The sequence below is a fragment of the Octodon degus genome, unplaced genomic scaffold, assembly GCF_000260255.1.
Source record: "Octodon degus isolate 3935 unplaced genomic scaffold, OctDeg1.0 scaffold00164, whole genome shotgun sequence".
NCBI classification, from domain to species: Eukaryota; Metazoa; Chordata; class Mammalia; order Rodentia; family Octodontidae; genus Octodon; species Octodon degus.
The window spans coordinates 4,304,234-4,323,389 of NW_004524740.1; the positions used below are offsets into that span (position 1 = coordinate 4,304,234).

At 37.5% G+C, this 19,156-nt stretch overlaps 1 protein-coding gene across 3 annotated transcripts in view; it reads right to left on the reverse strand.

Annotated features, from left to right (window-relative positions):
- Med13 (mediator complex subunit 13) overlaps positions 1 to 19,156 on the reverse strand; it is a 112,512-nt gene that overhangs the window by 7,035 nt on the left and 86,321 nt on the right. For all 3 annotated transcript variants that reach the window (XM_023703123.1, XM_004643027.2, XM_023703122.1), the window contains 10 exons: positions 16,342 to 16,531; positions 14,624 to 15,074; positions 12,291 to 12,510; positions 11,167 to 11,358; positions 10,774 to 10,997; positions 7,170 to 7,312; positions 5,883 to 6,041; positions 5,588 to 5,773; positions 3,391 to 3,539; positions 194 to 367 (listed from right to left, as the gene is read on the reverse strand). In XM_023703123.1, coding sequence (XP_023558891.1) covers positions 194 to 367; positions 3,391 to 3,539; positions 5,588 to 5,773; positions 5,883 to 6,041; positions 7,170 to 7,312; positions 10,774 to 10,997; positions 11,167 to 11,358; positions 12,291 to 12,510; positions 14,624 to 15,074; positions 16,342 to 16,531 — 2,088 coding nt within the window. The remainder of the gene's footprint in view (positions 1 to 193; positions 368 to 3,390; positions 3,540 to 5,587; positions 5,774 to 5,882; positions 6,042 to 7,169; positions 7,313 to 10,773; positions 10,998 to 11,166; positions 11,359 to 12,290; positions 12,511 to 14,623; positions 15,075 to 16,341; positions 16,532 to 19,156) is intronic.

Below are 19,156 nucleotides of genomic sequence, written 5' to 3' on the forward strand. Positions count from 1 at the left end.
AACATCCCCCCCACAAAAAAGTTCAAATTTAATATAATTTAAAAATCATAGTTGTTTCATAAGGAGATAATTTTCTTTGTGATATCCTGATTGAGTCATATGTACATCTCAGAATTTAGAATTTAAGACAAGCTACTTCTATACTTCCAAGGAATCAAGGATTAGTTATGAACAGGTACAGAAATGGTAATACCTTAAGAAAAAGGGGACACTGATATTGTGCTTGAGGACATGCTGACCAGAACCAGTCAGGTAATGGACCCGCTTTGGCAGTTGATACAAAGTATCCAAGGGCCAACGGCTGCTGAAGAATATTAGTTACTTCATCATGAGATTCTGTTGAAAGTAGCCGATCAGTACCCTGGCCCTTAAAAACATAAAGTTAAAAGTGTATTAGTTCATTCAATATCTAGATAACAATTATAAATATAAACAGGGCTGATGACAATGTGTCCCAACTTAAGACATCAATTAAAAAAATTAAATATTCAAAAATTCAATAGTAATAATATTAAAAGAGCTAGGCTTAAACTGAGCATGGTGATATACAACTGCAATCCTAGCACTCAGAAAGCTGAGGCAGGAGGACAGCAAGTTTGAGGACAGCCTGGACTACCTAGTAAGACCCTGCCTCTAAGAACAAAGAAAGAACACAACAAAGTCACATAAATAAAAATACCCACTGTTTAGCAAGTCAGTATTAGTATGCCAAACCCAGAATGCAAATGTATTTTGCAAGCCTTCAACTTTAAGTGAAAAATACAAAATGTTCAATGAAATCTCTAACTTATTTCCTAACAGTACCTCAACCTAAGTCCTGATAATCATACTCCAAACAGTAGTGAGCAATTTAGCTTTCTTCACTACCAATATTATAAAATGTAATTAATATAATGTAGTGTTTTGGAAAGGATCATGCAAACATGTATATTTCTTGGTATTTAAATAAACAGAAAAAAAATCATAAAAATATTCAATACATCAGTACTTAGGAAGGAAAAAAATTGAATGTCCAACTTTGTGGGAATAATATAATAAGCAAAGGCATATCAACAATGTAACATTAAGAAGTTAATTATACTTATTGAAAGCTGAATATAAATACATTTGGAAGGAAATTATTTGCTAAAAAGTAAAAACTGGGCTGGCAAGATAACTCAGCAGAGTAAGCGCATGCTTAGGTTAGCTTAGGCAAGTGCCGGGACCAAAGTTCAATCCCTGATACCACATGCCAAGCTGGGCCTGCCCCCAGACAGGTTGAGCTAGCCACCGAGACAGGGCATGGTGGTGCACGCCTACAATCCCAGCGCTGAAGATAGAAACAGGAGGATCACTATGACTCCGAGCTGCATAATGAGACCCTGTACCAAATGCACTAAAAAAAAGAAAGAAAGAAAGAAAGAAAGAAAGAAAGAAAGAAAGAAAGAAAGAAAGAAAAACTTGTGTTACGGTGGTAAGATTACTGAAGTTTATGCATGTGTACATATATTTCAATAACTGCACTTTGTGCAGTTAAAAAAAAAAGGTATACAAAATAAAACTGGACAAAGATTCCCTACTTTGAAAAGGTAGATTCTAAACATATGCACACTAAAACAATCAAATAACCATTATGTACAATTTCACAAACTATAAATAACAGTCAATGAAGCACACCTACTCTGATTTTAAACAAAAGCAATACAGTCTACTTTCTTTTTTTTTCCCCATAATTTTGATAAACAAATAGCAATGAGACAGTTTCAAATCAAACTGGTAGGACAGTTTCAATAATAACACATTTGCATACATTTTTCCTAGTGGTTAATTGCTGTACAAGATGCGGACACGATATCCTATTTACAAACACGATTAGAACAAATCCCTCTATTCATTAAGAGAATGTAACTATATATCTATCCTAACCACTTTGAATACACAGATACAAAATGGACATTCAGCTGTATCCCCTTTTTGTTAAGTTTCATTATTTGAATATTATAGGTGGGTAAACTCAGCAAAATATTCTAGAAGAGTCCAGTAGCCCGTAATAGTACTGGGTCTTCTGCTTGACTGGCAATGTCAGAAATTGTTGACCTGAGTCCCCTACACCTCAACATAATAGCATGGCTTTACTTCTTATGTTTCGTTTTTATACTTTCCTGCTGGATGGTTAAGACCAAGGTAAAGCAGGACCTATGCAACAAGAGTTGTAGCTTTTGGGTCTGATAAGGTCAGTGAAATTCCCTCAGGATTTATCCTGAGATCCTGTACCTCAGATTGTAGAACCTTTGTCAGTGCAGCCATGTGGATGAGTCACGGCCATTGCTTGGCCAATGTGCTCTCTGTGAAAGCCTGAGAGAATGTTTTCTCTCCACGTGACTCTCCGTAGGCACACTCTACATCATTGATCACTTTCCTCTTTGGCCCTATAATCTCCTTGATCAGAAAATCTGGTACACTACTGAGTTACGTGACATTACAGTACAAGTTCTCATATGTCCTGAGTCTTAATTGACCTTGGAAGGCTAGGGCCAAAATGTTGGCTTTCCTTATGGCCCTCCTTTTTCTCTAATTTTGGTTTGCAAACTTAGGTTGTTAACCACCCAGAAGACAAGCTTACTGTTATTACCATACAACTTAGGCTGTTAAGCTTAACCTCACTATCTGTCTGCATATCAAACATCTTATGCATAATATGGAACAGCAGCCTACTTTCTTAATTGCTAAAAACAAGAGTGAGATAGCGGTCATTATTTAACTGTTCTTATGAGAAAATCATCATTTCTATTATATTTCTTATCATAACTCTGATATGAATGGTAGCTCATTTAGCCAAACACTGATTTCCAATGGTGCTGTTAACTAAAGCTATGTTAGTTAATGCCAAGGGTTTAGAAAAACACAGGGTTAATGCCAAGTAGTTTAGAAAAACACAGACTTAGGGAAAGCAAAACATTAGGAACTCTACAAAATGTAGACATGGCTATGGGACAGAAGTATATGAATGTACTGTTAATCTCATCTGCAAGGAAAAAAGTGTTGGCATTTAGCTATTAATCCCTTATATAAAATAATGGGGGGGCTGGTGAGATGGCTCAGTGGTCTAAAGCACCTACTTAGAACAAGCTTAGCAAAGCACAGAGACGGCGGTTCAATCCCCCAGCACCACATGCCAGCCAGCCCTGCCCCCTGGTGGGCTGAGGTGGCCACACACACACACACACACACACACACACACACAAATATATTTATAAAAAAAAAAAAAAGAATAATGGGGGTGGGGAGATGGCTCAGTAGAATAAGCGCTTCCCTAGCAAGCGCAAGAGCCTGAGTTCAATCCCCAGTTCCATGCCCCCCCCAAAAAGAATAATGACATTTAGATAAATTGAATTTCTGTAACAGTATTACCTTGCCAGTATCACCTCCATGGGGGTAATGAGATCCTGGAGAATGTACAGGAGATGCAGTTGGAGATGCAGGAAGGATATTAATGATATCAGGATCAAGGTCATCTGGTGTGTCTAATAAATCAAAGATACCCATTCCATCTGCTCCATCTATACAGGAGAAAGAAATTAAATACTAATTTACATACCCTATGGTCATGCACAATGAATAGTTAAAACAAATGGTGACCAAAATAGATTAATTTAACCAATGTTTCCTGAGTATCTATCATATGTCAAGTATTACGTGTGCTGCTGAAGTACAATCATATGCCAAGTACTGTATTAGCAGTCATATCAATAAGGTATAAGCAGACATACAGTACAAACAATGGCTCCCTAAAGATGTTCATGGTCTAATCCCAAGAATTTATGGACATGTTACAGTAAAGCATTTTAGAGATGTGATCAAGCTAGAGTATCTTCAGATAGGGAAATGATTTCAGATTCAACAAGTAAACCCTGAAATCATGAGTCTTTTTTTTTTCTTTTCTGAAATAATCCTGCTGACACGTTGACTTTTAACCCAATGAAGCTGATTTTGGGTACCTCTAGAACTTTAAGATAACAGATGATCTTTTAAGCCAGTAAGTAATGCAATTTGTTAATACTAATACAAAACAAATACAGTGTGTAGGAAATGAAAATGTACTTAAAATGGGTATTTCACAATATCCATTTTTAAAATATTCAAATTATAACAAGAAACTATAATAATATATGATTTTGAAGACCTGACATTTTCTAAGGTAGCTCAAAATAACAAAGTACTAATTTTTCTATGAAATAAACCTACCAACGTTTGCCAAAAGCTCTATCTGGGACCGGTGAGATAGCTAAGCAGTCTAATGGACCTGCTTAGGTAAGTGCCCTGGAACTGCAATTAGATCTCCACCACCACATGCAGTGCCAGTCCTGCCCCCAGGGTGGGCTGAGCCAGCCATAAAAACAAAAACAACAACAACAAAAACAAAGCTATGTCTTTATTCTGGCAGTTTATATAAAATACTACATTGGCTAATTAAGACATAAAAATATAAAATGAATAATAAAGTTTAGTGCAGATAACTCAAAAGCCAAAGTATAAACATCTATAAATATTTTATGATCAATTATTCCCTTAGTTTGGATATATACAGAAGCTACAAGAATGGTCTCATGTGACAAATTATCATACACTTGTTGGTGTAAGGCAACATTCATTAGTTCGGAAGTAATGTTTTAAATTAGTTCCAGCAGCTATTCTGCCATAACAAAGGATAAGCATGAGACACTGTTAGATAAATGATGCATCTTGAGTCCATATTCTTAAGTGAATTCTATCAGGACACACATGTAAATAATGAATTTTTTCTCTGCTGTAAGAAACCAAATGTGTAAATAAGACCTAAAATGCATGAGGTATGGTGAAATAGGAAGAAAATTTTCTTTTTCTTTTTGCAGAACTGGGGATTGAACTCAGGTCCTTGGGCTTGCCAGGCAAGGGCTTATTCAACTGAGCTATCTCCCCAGCCCCAGGAAGAAAATTGTCAAATGGGGAATGAAACACAGGATTGGGGAGGGGAGGGAGGCGGGGGTGTGTGGTATGGTGGTTAAAAACTGAAAGAGTGGAAACAAAGGTTTTGTAAAGGGTAAGGGAAGGAAGGGTTATAGGGAGGGTGGGGGAGTGGGAAAAAATCAAATTATATCATGTACATGTACAAATTCCATATGATGAATGTGATAACTGGCTATACCTAAAATGTACCAACAAAATTTGAATGAAAAACAGAAAAAAAAATTTGGTCCAGCAGGGCAATGCTCCTAGAGAATCTAGAGAAAAATAATCTTGTCTTTAATATCTAGAATTAAGGGCACTGGTTCATAGCCCCTTCCTTAATCTTCAGTCAGAGCATCTTCTTCCTCTGACTTTGCATTCTTCTGCTATAGTCACATGACCATCTCTTCTTCTGTGTATACACTGCATTTAAAAATGTTTTTTGGCTATACACAGTAGGGCATGCTTGCAGTTTCAGATACCGTGGGGAATCAAGGCAGGAAGATCACTTGAGCCCAGAGAATTCATCAACAACTTGAGGAACATATTAAGATTCATCTCTAAAAAAACTGACAACTACCACAAAACCCCCCAAAACAACTCTTAAGAATAATTAACCTACCATTGTTAGGATTGAAAGCTAAATCTAAATTTTCAGTGGTATAAGTAGCTGAAGCTACTTGTACGGAAGCAGAAGTAGGAAACACAAGTATATGAGTGCATGATGTATCCTGTGGGGTATTTAGCTGAGATGTCTGCATATTTAGAGTAGTGCTTCTTCCAAAAACAGAACCTGTTGATACCGAATCTATAAAGAGAATTAGAGACATTTTGTAAAAATAAATAAGTAAATTTTTATATAATACTTTAAAAATTAAGTGCATGAATTAATTCTGATATAAACTGAGACAGCTAACCTGGCATAATAACAAAAGAGCCTTGGGGTTCCATCGCTACTAAACAAGCACTCAGAATGCTGGGAGAGTCTGCAGCAGATATACCACACATTCTACACATGTCTTTGAGTCTTTTACTTAGAGATTGCAAATTTCGACGACTCAGCAAACAGCTCCAGTCTGTGGATATCAACAATTAAAATACAAATTAAAGCACTGAACTATAGTATAGAACCAAGATGAGAACACAAAAACATTTTTAATGATTTAAAAATTAATGTCCAACCAGGTGTAGTAGTGTACACCTGTAATCCCAACACTTGGGAGGCTGAGTTCAAGGCCAGCCTGGGCTACAGAGTGAGTTCAAGCTCAAGATGAACCTAATTGCATGGTGAAACCCTGTTCCAAAAAAGGTTAAAAAAAAAAAAAATCTTTCTCAAAGGAGTCATCAAGTCAAAAATCCTACTGTTGGGGCTGGACAAATAGCTCAGAAGGATAAGCACCTAACTGGCAAGCACAAGGACCGGAGTTCTAGGAGGATCTCTGTGAGTTCAAGACCAGCCTGGGAGCTACAAAAGTGAGCACTAGGCCAGCCTGAACTGCATTGTATGACCCTGTCTCAAAAAAAAAAAAAAAAAAAAAAATCATATTGTTCATCTTAATTCAATTTCCTTTATCCCTGTAACTTTTGAACCGTGGATGAATTCAAGAACCCATAAAAAGGAGAAAAAGTAGAATACAACAATAGTGATTAACTACACATCTGACTCCTCATAGCTCAGCAGACTACATGCCTGCTTAAGCAAACACTGGGACCAGGGGGCTTGATCCCTGATAACACATGCTGTACTGGCCCTGACCCTGGGCACACTAAGCTGGCTACTGAGTCCTGGCATGGTGGTGTATGCCTATAATCCCAGGGCTAGGAAGGAGTCTGATCTGGCTGTGTTGGTATAGCCTATAATCTCAGCCCTCTAGGAGGCTGCAGGAAGAGGATGGCAAGCTGAAGTCCAACTTTCCTGCATATCTTAAATTTAATGAGATCCTGTCTCAAAATGTGAAAAAAGTTGAATAGCTCAGTACAAAGGGTCCGGGTTCAAACCCAGTATTCACTGCCCCAAAGTTTTGGGTTTGGGCTTTGCCTGTGTAACAGTGGCTCACCATGAAGGTATGACACCCTAGCTCAATCCCCAGCACATTAGAAAATTTACTGATAACCTTTACATTTTACTCAGCACATACATTTAGATATGGCCTGAACACTGAAATATAAAACAAAATTTTAAATTAAATAAAACACAATTTTACCTTTTAATTCTCCATGACCAATCCTTCCCAGACGACCAATTACAACTCTCCAAGGTAATGAGCTCATTTGTACAAGTCCTAAGCACCACTCCCAAAGTTTCTGTAGACCAAATCTTCTAGCAGAACCCTTTTTCCGACGAGCCCTATTGAATGAAATAAAAGTCATAAATATTTCTAAGTTTCATGGGATAACTTTATGAGAAGGGCAATATTGAGGAACGAAAACTATGTGCACACTAGGCAAGTATGTTCCTCATCCCCAGGCTCTGGTGTCTTAATTTTAATACTTAACACCTTTACGCAAGTCCTAAGAATGAACATAATAAATCAAAGTGTCAAGTAAAGTATTTCTGGTTTGTTTTAAGACAGTTTCTCACTGTGTTCTTCAAGCTGGTTTTCACTGAACTCCTGGGCTCAAGCATTCATTCTGCCTTGACTTTTTAAGTAGCTGAGATACAGGGATGTATCATCAAGTTTTACGTTTTGTTTATTTTTGGGTTTTTTTTGGCAGAACCGGGGATTGAACTCAGACCCTTGAGCTTGCCAGGAAGTACTTTTTCTACTGAGCCATTTCCCCGGGCCCCTATGTTTTGCTGAAAAAAAAAACATGTTTTACAGGTTTTTTCCCCCCCAAACACACATTATAATATGTACCAAACTGCAATTTTTTTAAAAAAAAAGCTTGTTCACAAACTCCCTTAATTGACCAGAAACAGTGATTTTGATCCCAACAAACTTTATTTAAAATTATTTTTGTTTTGAAACAGGGTTTTAAGGCCGGCTAGATAGCTCAGCAGATTAAAGCACCTGCTCAGGCAGATACAGGGGCTGGGAGTTTGATTCCTGAGTTTGCCCCCGGGGTGTGCTGAGGCAGCAAGTGAGACTGGGCTTGTTGGCATGCGCCTGTAATCACAGCTCTTGGGAGGCTGTAAATAGGAGCATCACTAAGAGTCTGATCTATGTAGTGAGACCTTGTAGACCCAGTTCTAAAATAAACAAACAAAAAACCCACCCAAAACAAAACAGGGTCTTATTTAAATTGCTGTCTGAGTGCAAACTCACAATCCTCTTGCCTCAACCTCCCAGAGAGCTGGAATTACAGGCATATGACCTCAGTGTCTTTCCAAGATATCAAGATTTTCTGGGCCGGGGAGATGGCTCAGTGGAATAAATGCTTCCCTGGCAAGTGCAAGGGCCTGAGTTCAATTCCCAGTTCTGAAGAAAAAAAAAGATTTTCTCAATAGAATTCAACCTGCTGCTACAGCACAAAAATAGCAGGTAGACAAAAACCAGAAAGATGGTAGTAGCCGAATTGGGCCCTCTAGCTATAGTAAACCAATCTCTGCTCAATGAATACTCAGGAAAATTTCAGATCAAACAAGGTTCTTCGGGGTTTTTATATACATATCCCTAATTAGGAAAGTAAGTAGTAATATAATACAAGCATTCTGTGGCCAACCAACAGTAGTTAACATTTACTTGGTACCATCCATACATCAACTGACATATAATATTTCATTTTATCCAGATAATCCTATGAGACAGAAACAACTATTCTCCAGCTTTTCCAGGTAAGTAATTTTCCTAAAATACATAACTGGAAAGTAGAAGGATTAGCATTTGAACACAGGTCCTTCTAATTCCACCACTGTGTCTTTTTTTTTTTTTTCACCACTGTGTCTTAACCATTATTCCACTCCTATTTTTTATCCAGGTAGGATAATGGCATTATTATGTTTATTATGATGGAAAGGGTGATATTTTTCCTTATCTACAATCTCTTCCTTTATATATAAGTATATTCTTTCCAAATGTTACCTAATTGGCACAAATATCCTAACAAATAAATCAAAGTAGTATTGAAGGAATAAAGAAGATTTATTCTTTATTCTTACTGTTTGTAAGATTTATGGACAATAAACAAGAACAAAAATTAATATTCCTAAGCCAGGCATGCTGGAGGCAAGAGGACCACCAAATTTGAAGCAGGGTGGGCTGCTCACCAAGACCTTATCTCAAAAAAATAAGGAATGGCAAATGTAGTTTAGTACAAAGTACCTGAATTTAACCTACAGGACCACCACCACAAAAACCCAAAACTAAAACCAAAAAAAAAAAAACCTTCTGGTTTTCTGCTTTCCCAGTACCACTAACATCTAATAATCTAAATATTTTGCACGTAACCAATTTTTGAACTTAAAAATCATTACTTAATAAATGAAGACTCCAAATATTAAAAACTAAAACACTTAAAACTGAAACACTGCACCAATCAGCTTTTCAATTACTCCTGAGCAACTTTCACTAGTTTTGAAATAATGTTACTAGAAATGTTTAAGTGAACATGAGGCTCACCTGATGTGACCTATTAGCTGTATTTTTCATAATAACTGACCATTATATCTAATTACTGTCAAGGAGAATTTTAAAAAGAAGACCATCACTTTCAGAAAATACCCTCAAATGTTGGTACAAATTTTCAGTTAACAATTTTAAAAAAGAAAGTTAGGGCTGGGGATACAGCTCAACAGCATAAGCACCTGCCTGGCAAATAAATGCAAAGTCCTGTGTTTGATCTCCACGACCAAAAAAATAGAATTGGTTAGAAAACAAAGGGGTCAGGAAGCTAGCTCAGCGGTCTAAACACCTGGCAAGTGCAAGGACCCAGGTCTGATCCCAGCACTGCATGCTGTGCTGGCCCCACCCACCAAACAAAATTGAGTGTGGTGGCACATGCCTATAATCTTAGTGCTGGGAGGCTGAAATAGGAGGATCACTAGAGTCTGACCTGCATAGTGAGATCCTATACCAAGTACAAAAATAAATAAATAAAAAGTTAAGCTGGGTGTGGTGGCATAGGCCTATCATCCCTCTACTCTGGAGGCTGATGCAGGAGGATCGCTGAGGCCAGCCTAGACTACAAAGTGAGCTCAAGGCCAGCCAGAATTGAATAGCAAGACTCTGTCTCAAAAAGAAAGAAAGAAAAAAAAAGGCTGGCCAGATAGCTCAGCAGACTAAAACATCCACTTACGCAGAGCACAGCGCCAGGTTCCATCCCTGGCATGCTGTGCCAACCCCCAACCCTGGGGCGTGCTGAGACAGCGATTGAGACTGAGACTGGGTGTGATAGCGCAGGCCTGTAATCCCAGCTCTTGGGAGGCTGAACACAGGCAGATCACTATGAGTCCCTATCTACATAGTGAGACCCTGTAGACCCTGTACTAAAGTTTAAAAAAAAAAAAGAGAAAGTTAAAACAGTTAATTATGGTTTGTATCACACAGGGTACCAAGAAAAGTTTAAACATTTTATAGATGTATTTTTTAGTTGCAGAAAGACTTTTTAGATGTTTCAAAAATTTTCCAATAAAATCACTACTTCACACTTCATGACATTAAGTTAGAAACCCTAATCTTCGTGTTAACAGATTAATCCTCAAAATTATTTTTCATTATGTTAATTATAAAATACAAATTCATAAAATATAAAAAAGTAAAAAGCTGCATGAATGTAATATTTTCCAGTTTTTTGCTCATTAAAGTTTGTGTTTCGTGTTAAAATTTTCAGTGAAATGGTATCATAATGCATTTACAGAAATATAAGTACCTATTTGGAACATCGATGTTTATGATACACGTTTCTAAAAGTTCTCCATATAAATCTGTGCAAGATGCAAGAATCCACCTTTGATCATGTGACAAACAGTAGCCCACGAAAAGAACATTGTATTTCTGTCCGGCTTCTCCAAATGTTTCTCCTAGCTCTGTCTGTTTGTCTTTCACTGGAGCCAGAATAAATGGAGGTGTATAAAGACGAATACACTCTGGTCTCTGTAAAACAGAAAGTTAAGGTACTATAGTACCAAGTAATCTTTAAAAAAAATACACAGTATTTACCCAATTCTAATTGGAAAACAAAAGCAAAATTTTAAAAACTGCACCTAAATTTTTTGATAAATTACAATCATTCAATAACTTTGACCATGACAAACATGCTTACATCAGGACTTTTAAGAGCAGTTTCCATGGCTAAACCAGGACCAAAGCCTGTCAATGTTTTCACATTGGTTGATGTTGGAAGTGGTCGCCGACACTGGGTAAAAGCCGAAAAAGCCAGGGACTTTAAATGCTGGGTATAAATTTGTCTATCTTCATGCTTCACAGGTTGTAACAGGTACTGACAAGGAACAATCTAAGAAGTGTAAGTAAATATCGCAAATGTTAAACTTCCATCAAAGAATAAAAGACACGGTAGGACTAAAACTCTAAAAACTGCTTACCAATGAATTTTAATCAAACCTAACTTAAATTATCTAAAGATAAAAAACACAATTCTTTAATAAAGTGTCAATTTTATCAATGGGTCCTGAACTAAAGGACCATCTAAAAACCTGTAGTTTCCTACCTAGCAATTATATTAATACCACTATGGAGGGGCCGGGGAGATGGCTCAGTAGGATAAGCACTTGACTGGCAAACGCAAGGACCTGAGTTCAATCCCCGGTTCAGAAAAAAAAAAAAAAAAAAAAAAAAAAAAAAAATACCACCATGTGATGACTTTCTTGTAATTAATAAAATTAAGAGTTCAAATTTTCTTTAAAAATTTTACTTTTGCTTTTATACCTTTACTTACAGTCTATCTTAAAGTTCTAGCTTATAGCTCAGTATGGTGGTTCATGACAGTAATGACAGCACAGAGGGGGCTGAGGAAGGAGGTTCAACATGAGGTTGAGGCCAGTCTGGGCTCCCTACTGAGTTCAAGGTCAGTGTGGACTACAGTGACATCCTGTCTCAAAAATCCAAAACCAAAACACACTCTAACTTATATAAGCCCACACTGTATTTTTCACTTATTAGGCTTATTAATTTACAAACTGATTTATTTATTTATTTATTTTTTTATTTTTATTTTTATTTTTTTTTTGGCAGAACCAGGGATTGAACTCAGGCCCTTATGTTTGCCAGGGAAGTGCTTGTTCCATTGAGCCATCTCCCTGGCCCCGCTACAAACTGATTTATAAAATAACACAAGGCACACTTAATGTACTCAATATAAGATAAAAATCGAGAGAACCCAGCATTCCAAAGATTAACATAAATAAAAAAAGCATTTCTCAGTTTTACCTGTACAGAAACAGTACTCTTGATATGAGGAGGAAGAGTCTGGACCATCTCCAGAAAGCATCGGAGCAGCCCCAAAGTCCACACATTAGAAGAGTTAGTGCTCTCATCTTTATCTTCATATGTAAAAGGATCAATTATATAAACAACAATTGCAGGTGGATAGGTAATTGCATGTGAATCACCATCTGTGGGGATTCCCACTTTATCTCGGTCCATTGTGCTAAAATTTGTGGTAAAAATAAGATTAAAAAGTTGAATATTTGCTTAAGACAGTGTTAAAGCAGATTTTTACAACTCTTTCCTTTTACTAGAAGATGTTGAACAGACTGACAGTAAAGACTATCTCTTTCTTCCCATGAAACCATAAACATTGTGCATACCATTTATTTCACATGTACAATGTCTCTTGCACTAAAATAAACAATTAAACAAACAAAAGACTTTCTAAAAAACCATGTAGTATCAAAACTGAAAGAAAGCTTAGCATATGAGGGATAAAACTGAAACAAAGATGGCCTCCTGTCCTAGAGCTATCTCATTAGCTGGCTAGAAACAAAGACAGATCAGAAAGAAGCCAGGTTTCTAGACCTACTCAATGGTTTCAGACATTTTTAGACTATACAGATTCATTTCATAATGCAGAATGAGCTTCATTCTTCAACGGTGATTTATTTTTAAAATACAAAGCTGTTTAGTCAATATGGGTAGATCAATCTGTATAATGGTTCTCCCGAACACACACACACACAGACACACACACAATTTATTTTTTTTTTAAGGGTTTCTTTTTTCTTTCTTTTTTTTTCTTAATATTTATTTATTTTTATTTATTACATTTATTTATTGTGTGTGTGTGTGGCCAGCTCAGCCCACCAGGGGGCGGGTCTGGCTGGCATGTGGTGCTGGGGATCGAACCGCGGTCCCTGTGCTTTGCCAAGCTTGTTTCAAGTAGGTGCTTTAGACCACTGAGCCATCTCTCCAGCCCCAACACACACACAATTTATGAGTATAACACAGCATATCAGCATCCTGGGTAGCTAAAAAATACACCTACCCTCAGACTAAAACTAATCCATAAGTCAAAAGGAAAAGTCTCCAGAACAGATGTGGTGGCACATGTCTGTAATCCCAGTGCTTGGGAGGCTGAGGCAGGAGAATCGTTCTGAGTCTGAGGCCAGACTGGGCTACAAAGTGAGCTCAAGGCCGGCTGAACTGCATAAGACTTTGTCTCAAAAAGGTCAAAAGAAAAAAAGGGTGGGGGAAGCTCTCCAATACCTTCTGCGCAAAGGAACAAAAACTATCATCACCACTGTTATTATAAATAACTGAAAAGTGCCACGTAAAGCACTTAATATACATTATATCGTATTACTTGCATTTTGCAGATAAGGTCACATACTCTGAAAGGTTAGAATTTCCCCCTAATTACAAAAAAACCATTAAACAGCAGAGCTAAAATTCAAACCTTGGTAACTTTTTTTTTTGGCACAGTACCAAGGATCAAATGTGGGACATTGTACTTGCGAAGCAGTCATTTATGCTACTGAGCTATCTCCCCAGCCTAAAACTTGGTAACTTTAAAACCTTTCAAAAGGGTAGCTGAGTATCAGTTTCTCAATTACAGAAATAATTTGCATAGGCAAATCTATTTGACAGCTGTCATAAGACACAAACATCATATGGATATCTGTATTAAATAGTTTTTAAGATCTTAACTCCCTAAACTGTGCACACCTGTAATCCTAGCAATCAGAAGGATGAGGCAGGAGACTGCCTCAAGTTTGAGGCCAGCCTGAACTACACAGTGAGACCCTGTATCAAAAAACCTACAAAAAAGATCTTAACTCCCACCCTAAAGAGTCTAAGAGTATGAGTCAGGCTCAGCTTACTGTGGTTCGATCCCCACAACTCAAGCCAGCCAAACCCGCCCTGAAGGCATTTGGAGAAAAAAAAAAAAATCCTGCCATTGGGGGGCCTACCCCTTAACTCAGTTCTTCAAGTGGCTGCTTCAACAAAGCAGTCAGGCTCAGTTGCTGTGGTTCGAACCACACAACTCAAGCCAGCCAAACCTGCCCTGAAGGCATTTGGGGAAAAAAAAAAAAAAGTCTAATAAGAGTATGTATTAAAGAAATTTAAGAGGGCTAACATGACAAAAGTTAAAATTTCAAGAATAAGAAAAAAGCATGATGCTGTAATAATATTCCTTCACAATGACTATCTTCTTAGTTATTTATATTGTTTTGGTGTGGGGAATCTAGGGCCTGAAGCATGATAAGCACAAGTCTGTGACCGAGCTATCTCCAAATACTAAATATCAGTATTTTTCACTGTACCTTTCAGACACATCAGGATGCGGTTGAGTGGAAGATGACTCTCCAGAAATCCCAGCCGTCTGCAGAGCTGATGACTGCTGCCCACCTAACTGGCCACTCTGAACCGTACTTGCCTGTGTAGACATGGATCCTGTACTACTATTGTTCATACCGCCAAAGGGTGGAAATGAAGGTAGTTTGTTTGATGATACTCCACTATTCAAGCTGGAAGATGATGAAGATGAACTTGTGGTCAAAGTTGAATTAGCTGTGGCAACTGAAGAAGACACAGCAATACCTGAAGTCATTGTCATGGTACTGCTTCCTGTAGAGGCTAATGTGGCAGATGGTGTATTAGCGCTTCCAGTATTTGTCATTGGAGGTGGAGTAATCAAAGACTGACTTGTAGGGGTAACTAAATTTGGCTGTGAAAGGAGAGAGCTGTCCAATGGCTGGGAGGCAAGGTAAGGACCTAAAGAATAAAAACATGACATTTAATTCATTGTTTCACTGGCCAGTTCTAATATATAAATAAAAAACATCTAGTTGAAATTTAGAAAATTATCTACCCTAAGTTGCTTGCTCACAGTACAGCATGTATTAAATTTCTGCTTTCTAGAAACTAAAGAAAAAAAATTTAAAAATAGAATTGTAAAAGTAAACCAGTTTATACAAACCAAAGAAATGATTATTGCATAAGTATAGTAAACTTCTATTTCCTAGACACAATTAGTTGAATGTAAAAAACAGTATCTAGCTAATTTTCATCAAACTGAAAGCACTCCTAAATCACAAGTTGAGGAAATATTGTTTGCACTGATAATTAAAAAGACTGCAGTGAGAACCACTATATTGTCTCTGATTAAATCTAAAGGAAAATTTAACTCCAAAGTACAAGAAAGTCTTAAACAGCATTCATTTTCTTAGCTATAGCAAAAACTACTTCTTGGTGTTTCAGAGATTGACTACAAATTATTTTACCTCTAAAATATTAACAAATCATGAATTTTTTTTTTTGGGGGGGGGGGGACGGAACCAGGGATTAAACTCAGGCCTTTGTGCTTGCCAGGCAAGTGCTTATTCTATTGAGCTATCTCCCCAGCCCATAAGTCAAGAATTAGAAAAAAAAAAATTTTTTTTTAATCTTTTATTTATGTGTTCACTTGGTACAGGGTGAGATTATAGATGTGCACCACCACAACTGGTTTTGGGGCTGTCATGGCCTGCCCAGGGCTCCGGGTTGATATGGCATACGGTAATGAAGATTGAACTTGAGTCTCTGCGCTTGCCAGGCTGGTGCTTAGACTGTTGCACTATCTCCCCAGCCCACCAAATCAAGAATCTTAATGTGAATAAAACATCAGATACTGGAGAATTAACAAAAATCTATCCCAATTTATGTATGTAAAAAGTCACCTGTCAAAATACAATAAAACTCTGTACACAAATACATTATGTATTTACACTATATATGCTAGAATCCACAACTGCTACCTAAAGGGATCCCTAAACAGAAGTTTCCGTCTGGGAAGGTTCAGTTAGCAAATAAATTCTGTTTTTGTGTACCACAGTCTCTGTTACTCATACTCAGCTGATTCTGCAGCACAAAAGCAGATGGTAATATATATAAATACAGGAGGATGGCTTTATTCTAGTAGGATTTTATTTATAAGAACAGCTAGCTGATCTGGTCATGGTTTGCCAGTACTGCCCTAAAACAATATATTTAAGTTCAGTACCTAGGTCATATCTGCAGACTTGAGCATAAAGCTTGAGTTTAGAAAATGCTTCATTGTTACCATCAGCTGCCTGAGAAAACCATTCTGCTACAATCTTTTCTGACAGTTTCTTTGATGCAGTAGATCCAACTCTCATGATCCCATCCGTCAACAGTCGAGAAATAGGTCTATGCTGACCCAATCGACAGGACTATGAATATGTATAAAAAGAGCAGAATTAATTTATTATGGTATTTGAGTACACAACAGAAAATAAAGCATTTAAGTCATTTAAAAATCACTGTAACTACATTTGAGATTAAAAATATGAAGACAGAGCCATCAGTATTTCTTTGTTTAGAAATCATACAATTTCTCTTAAAATCAAAATAATTATAATGAAAACACATCTAAATTACACTACATAACAGCAATAGTCATTTGGTTTGAATGTAATAAAAGCTTACGGAATACAGAAAAATGAGCAAAGAGAAATCATTAAAAAAATAATAATAAACAGTTGCAGTAGTACACATTTCTAAATCCCAGCTACTTAGGAGCCCAAGAGTTTAAGGACAGCCTAGGGAACATGGCAGAACCCCGTAACACCTCACCCCAGCCCTCTTTTCTGTTACGGCAGATTGAACCCAGGACCTTTGCACTAAGCCATATCCTTAGCCTTTTTTTTTTTTAAATTATTATTATTATTCTGCAAACCAGAAATGCCCTAAAGGCATTTCGAGCCTAAAAAAAAAGCCCTTCTACCATTTTGGGGGCCTGCCCAGTAGCTCAGTTGTTTAAGTGCCTGCTTAAACAAAGCCCTCAAGCTCAAGCTTCTGGGGTTCCAACCCAGACAGTCACTGCAAACCAGAAATGCCCTAAAGGTATTTCGAGCCTCAAAAAAAAAAAAAAACACCAAACCCTAACTATTATTATATTTTTTTTTTTTTTGGCAAAACCGGGGATTGAACGCAGACCCTTGCGCTGCCAGGGAAGTGCTTATTCTACTGAGCCATCTCCCCAGTCCCTAAAAAAATTATTTTATTTTGAGACATAATCTCACTAATTTGCCTATACTGGGCTCAAATCTACAAACTTACTCTGATCACAGGTATGCAACACCATGTCAACAAAACCCCCATTTAAAAAAAAACCATGATCATTTTTTTTTTTTTTAGGGAAGGGTCTACAGGGTGTTCAGGATCTCACTACTAGACTGGACTGATAGTGATCCACCTGTTTACATCCTCCCAAGAGCTCGGATTATGGGTGTGTGCCACCAGGCCCTGTCTCAAATGGGTGTCTCAGCGCACCCCAGGGGCAGGGCCAGCACGGGGATCAAACCCCCAGCCCTTGTGCCTGCTTCCAGGTACTTTAATCCACTGAGCTATTTGACCAGCCCAACATAATCATTTTAATTTGCACATCTATCCCAATTTATGTATGTAAAAAGTCACCTATCAAAATACAATAAAACTTGGTATACAAATACATTATGTATTCACACTATATATGCTAGCTCTTCCTCTAGTTTTGTGGGTCAATAATTTTGTTATAAACTGCCCAATGTCAACAAGTATGCAAAACTGAATTAGGCTAAATTCAATTTCTTTACTGTAAGATTTTCAAAACACTTAATATGAATTGGGAAACTCTAACTTGAAATTAAGTGGAAAATTTATATGGAAACTAAACCAAGGCAGACTAACAAATTCAGACTGCAAAATAAACCAAAATGTAAAAGTTGGTTATCTAAGTACTTTTACATAAAGGAAAGTATAAGCTTACATGAAGCTGTATGTCTCACAGCATGTATAATTTGTAATTACCTTGCCTAATGACAGATATAGAATGAGAAATGTAATGTATAACAGCAGCCAAGAAACTGGAGATAGTGGTGTATGCCTGAAATAACATTTGTTTGGAGGTTGAAGCAGGAGAATCTTAAGTTTGAGCAAGTTTGGGCATATTAGCCAGGTGTGGTCTCAAAATAAAAGTGTTTAAAAGGCATAGGGTGTGGCTTACTTTGCCTACCATGCATAAGGCTTTGGGTTTAATCACTAGCACTGAAGAAAAAAAGTTAAGAGTTTCAGAAATGAAATAGACCCTAAGGGATGCCATATACATTAGGTATCAGGAAAATAAGATTTAATGTCATTACATATGTTTTTTTTCTTTTATGGGGGGTGTACCAAGATCTTGCTATGTGGTTTAGTCTCGCATTGAACTCAGTATGTGGCTTAGGCCAGCCCCAAGCCCATGGAGATCCTCCAGCCTCAGTCTTCCAAGTTCTATTTAACAATACTACCTTTGCTTGAATGATATATATATAACATCGGTATTTGTCCTCCAATGTGGTGCTTTCTACCATGAACCATGACATACACACCTACCAGGAACAGGGTCAAGACTGTTAACTGGCTGGGTGTGGTGGTGCACGTCTACAACCACAGCACTGGAAGGCTGAGGCAAGAAGAGTGCTGCGTTCAAGTTTGAGACCAGCTTGAACTATAGAGAGATCTTCTCAAAAACAGAAGCAAACAAGATCGCTAGTTGGATTGTATGATAACAAAGTATCTGCTGTCAACATCACCCTGTCCTAATTAGTAAATCTCCCATTATGCTTTATATATAACCATACAAATCAGGAGGTAGCTTTAAAATGCCACTTCTTTTGCTTTTTAAAACACCTACCTCGGGCTGGGGAGATGGCTCAGTGGTCTAAAGCACCTACTTTGAACAAGCTTAGCAAAGCACATGGACCACGGTTCAATCCCCCAGCACCACATGCCAGCCAGCCCCGCCCCCTGGTGGGCTGAGCTGGCCACACACACAC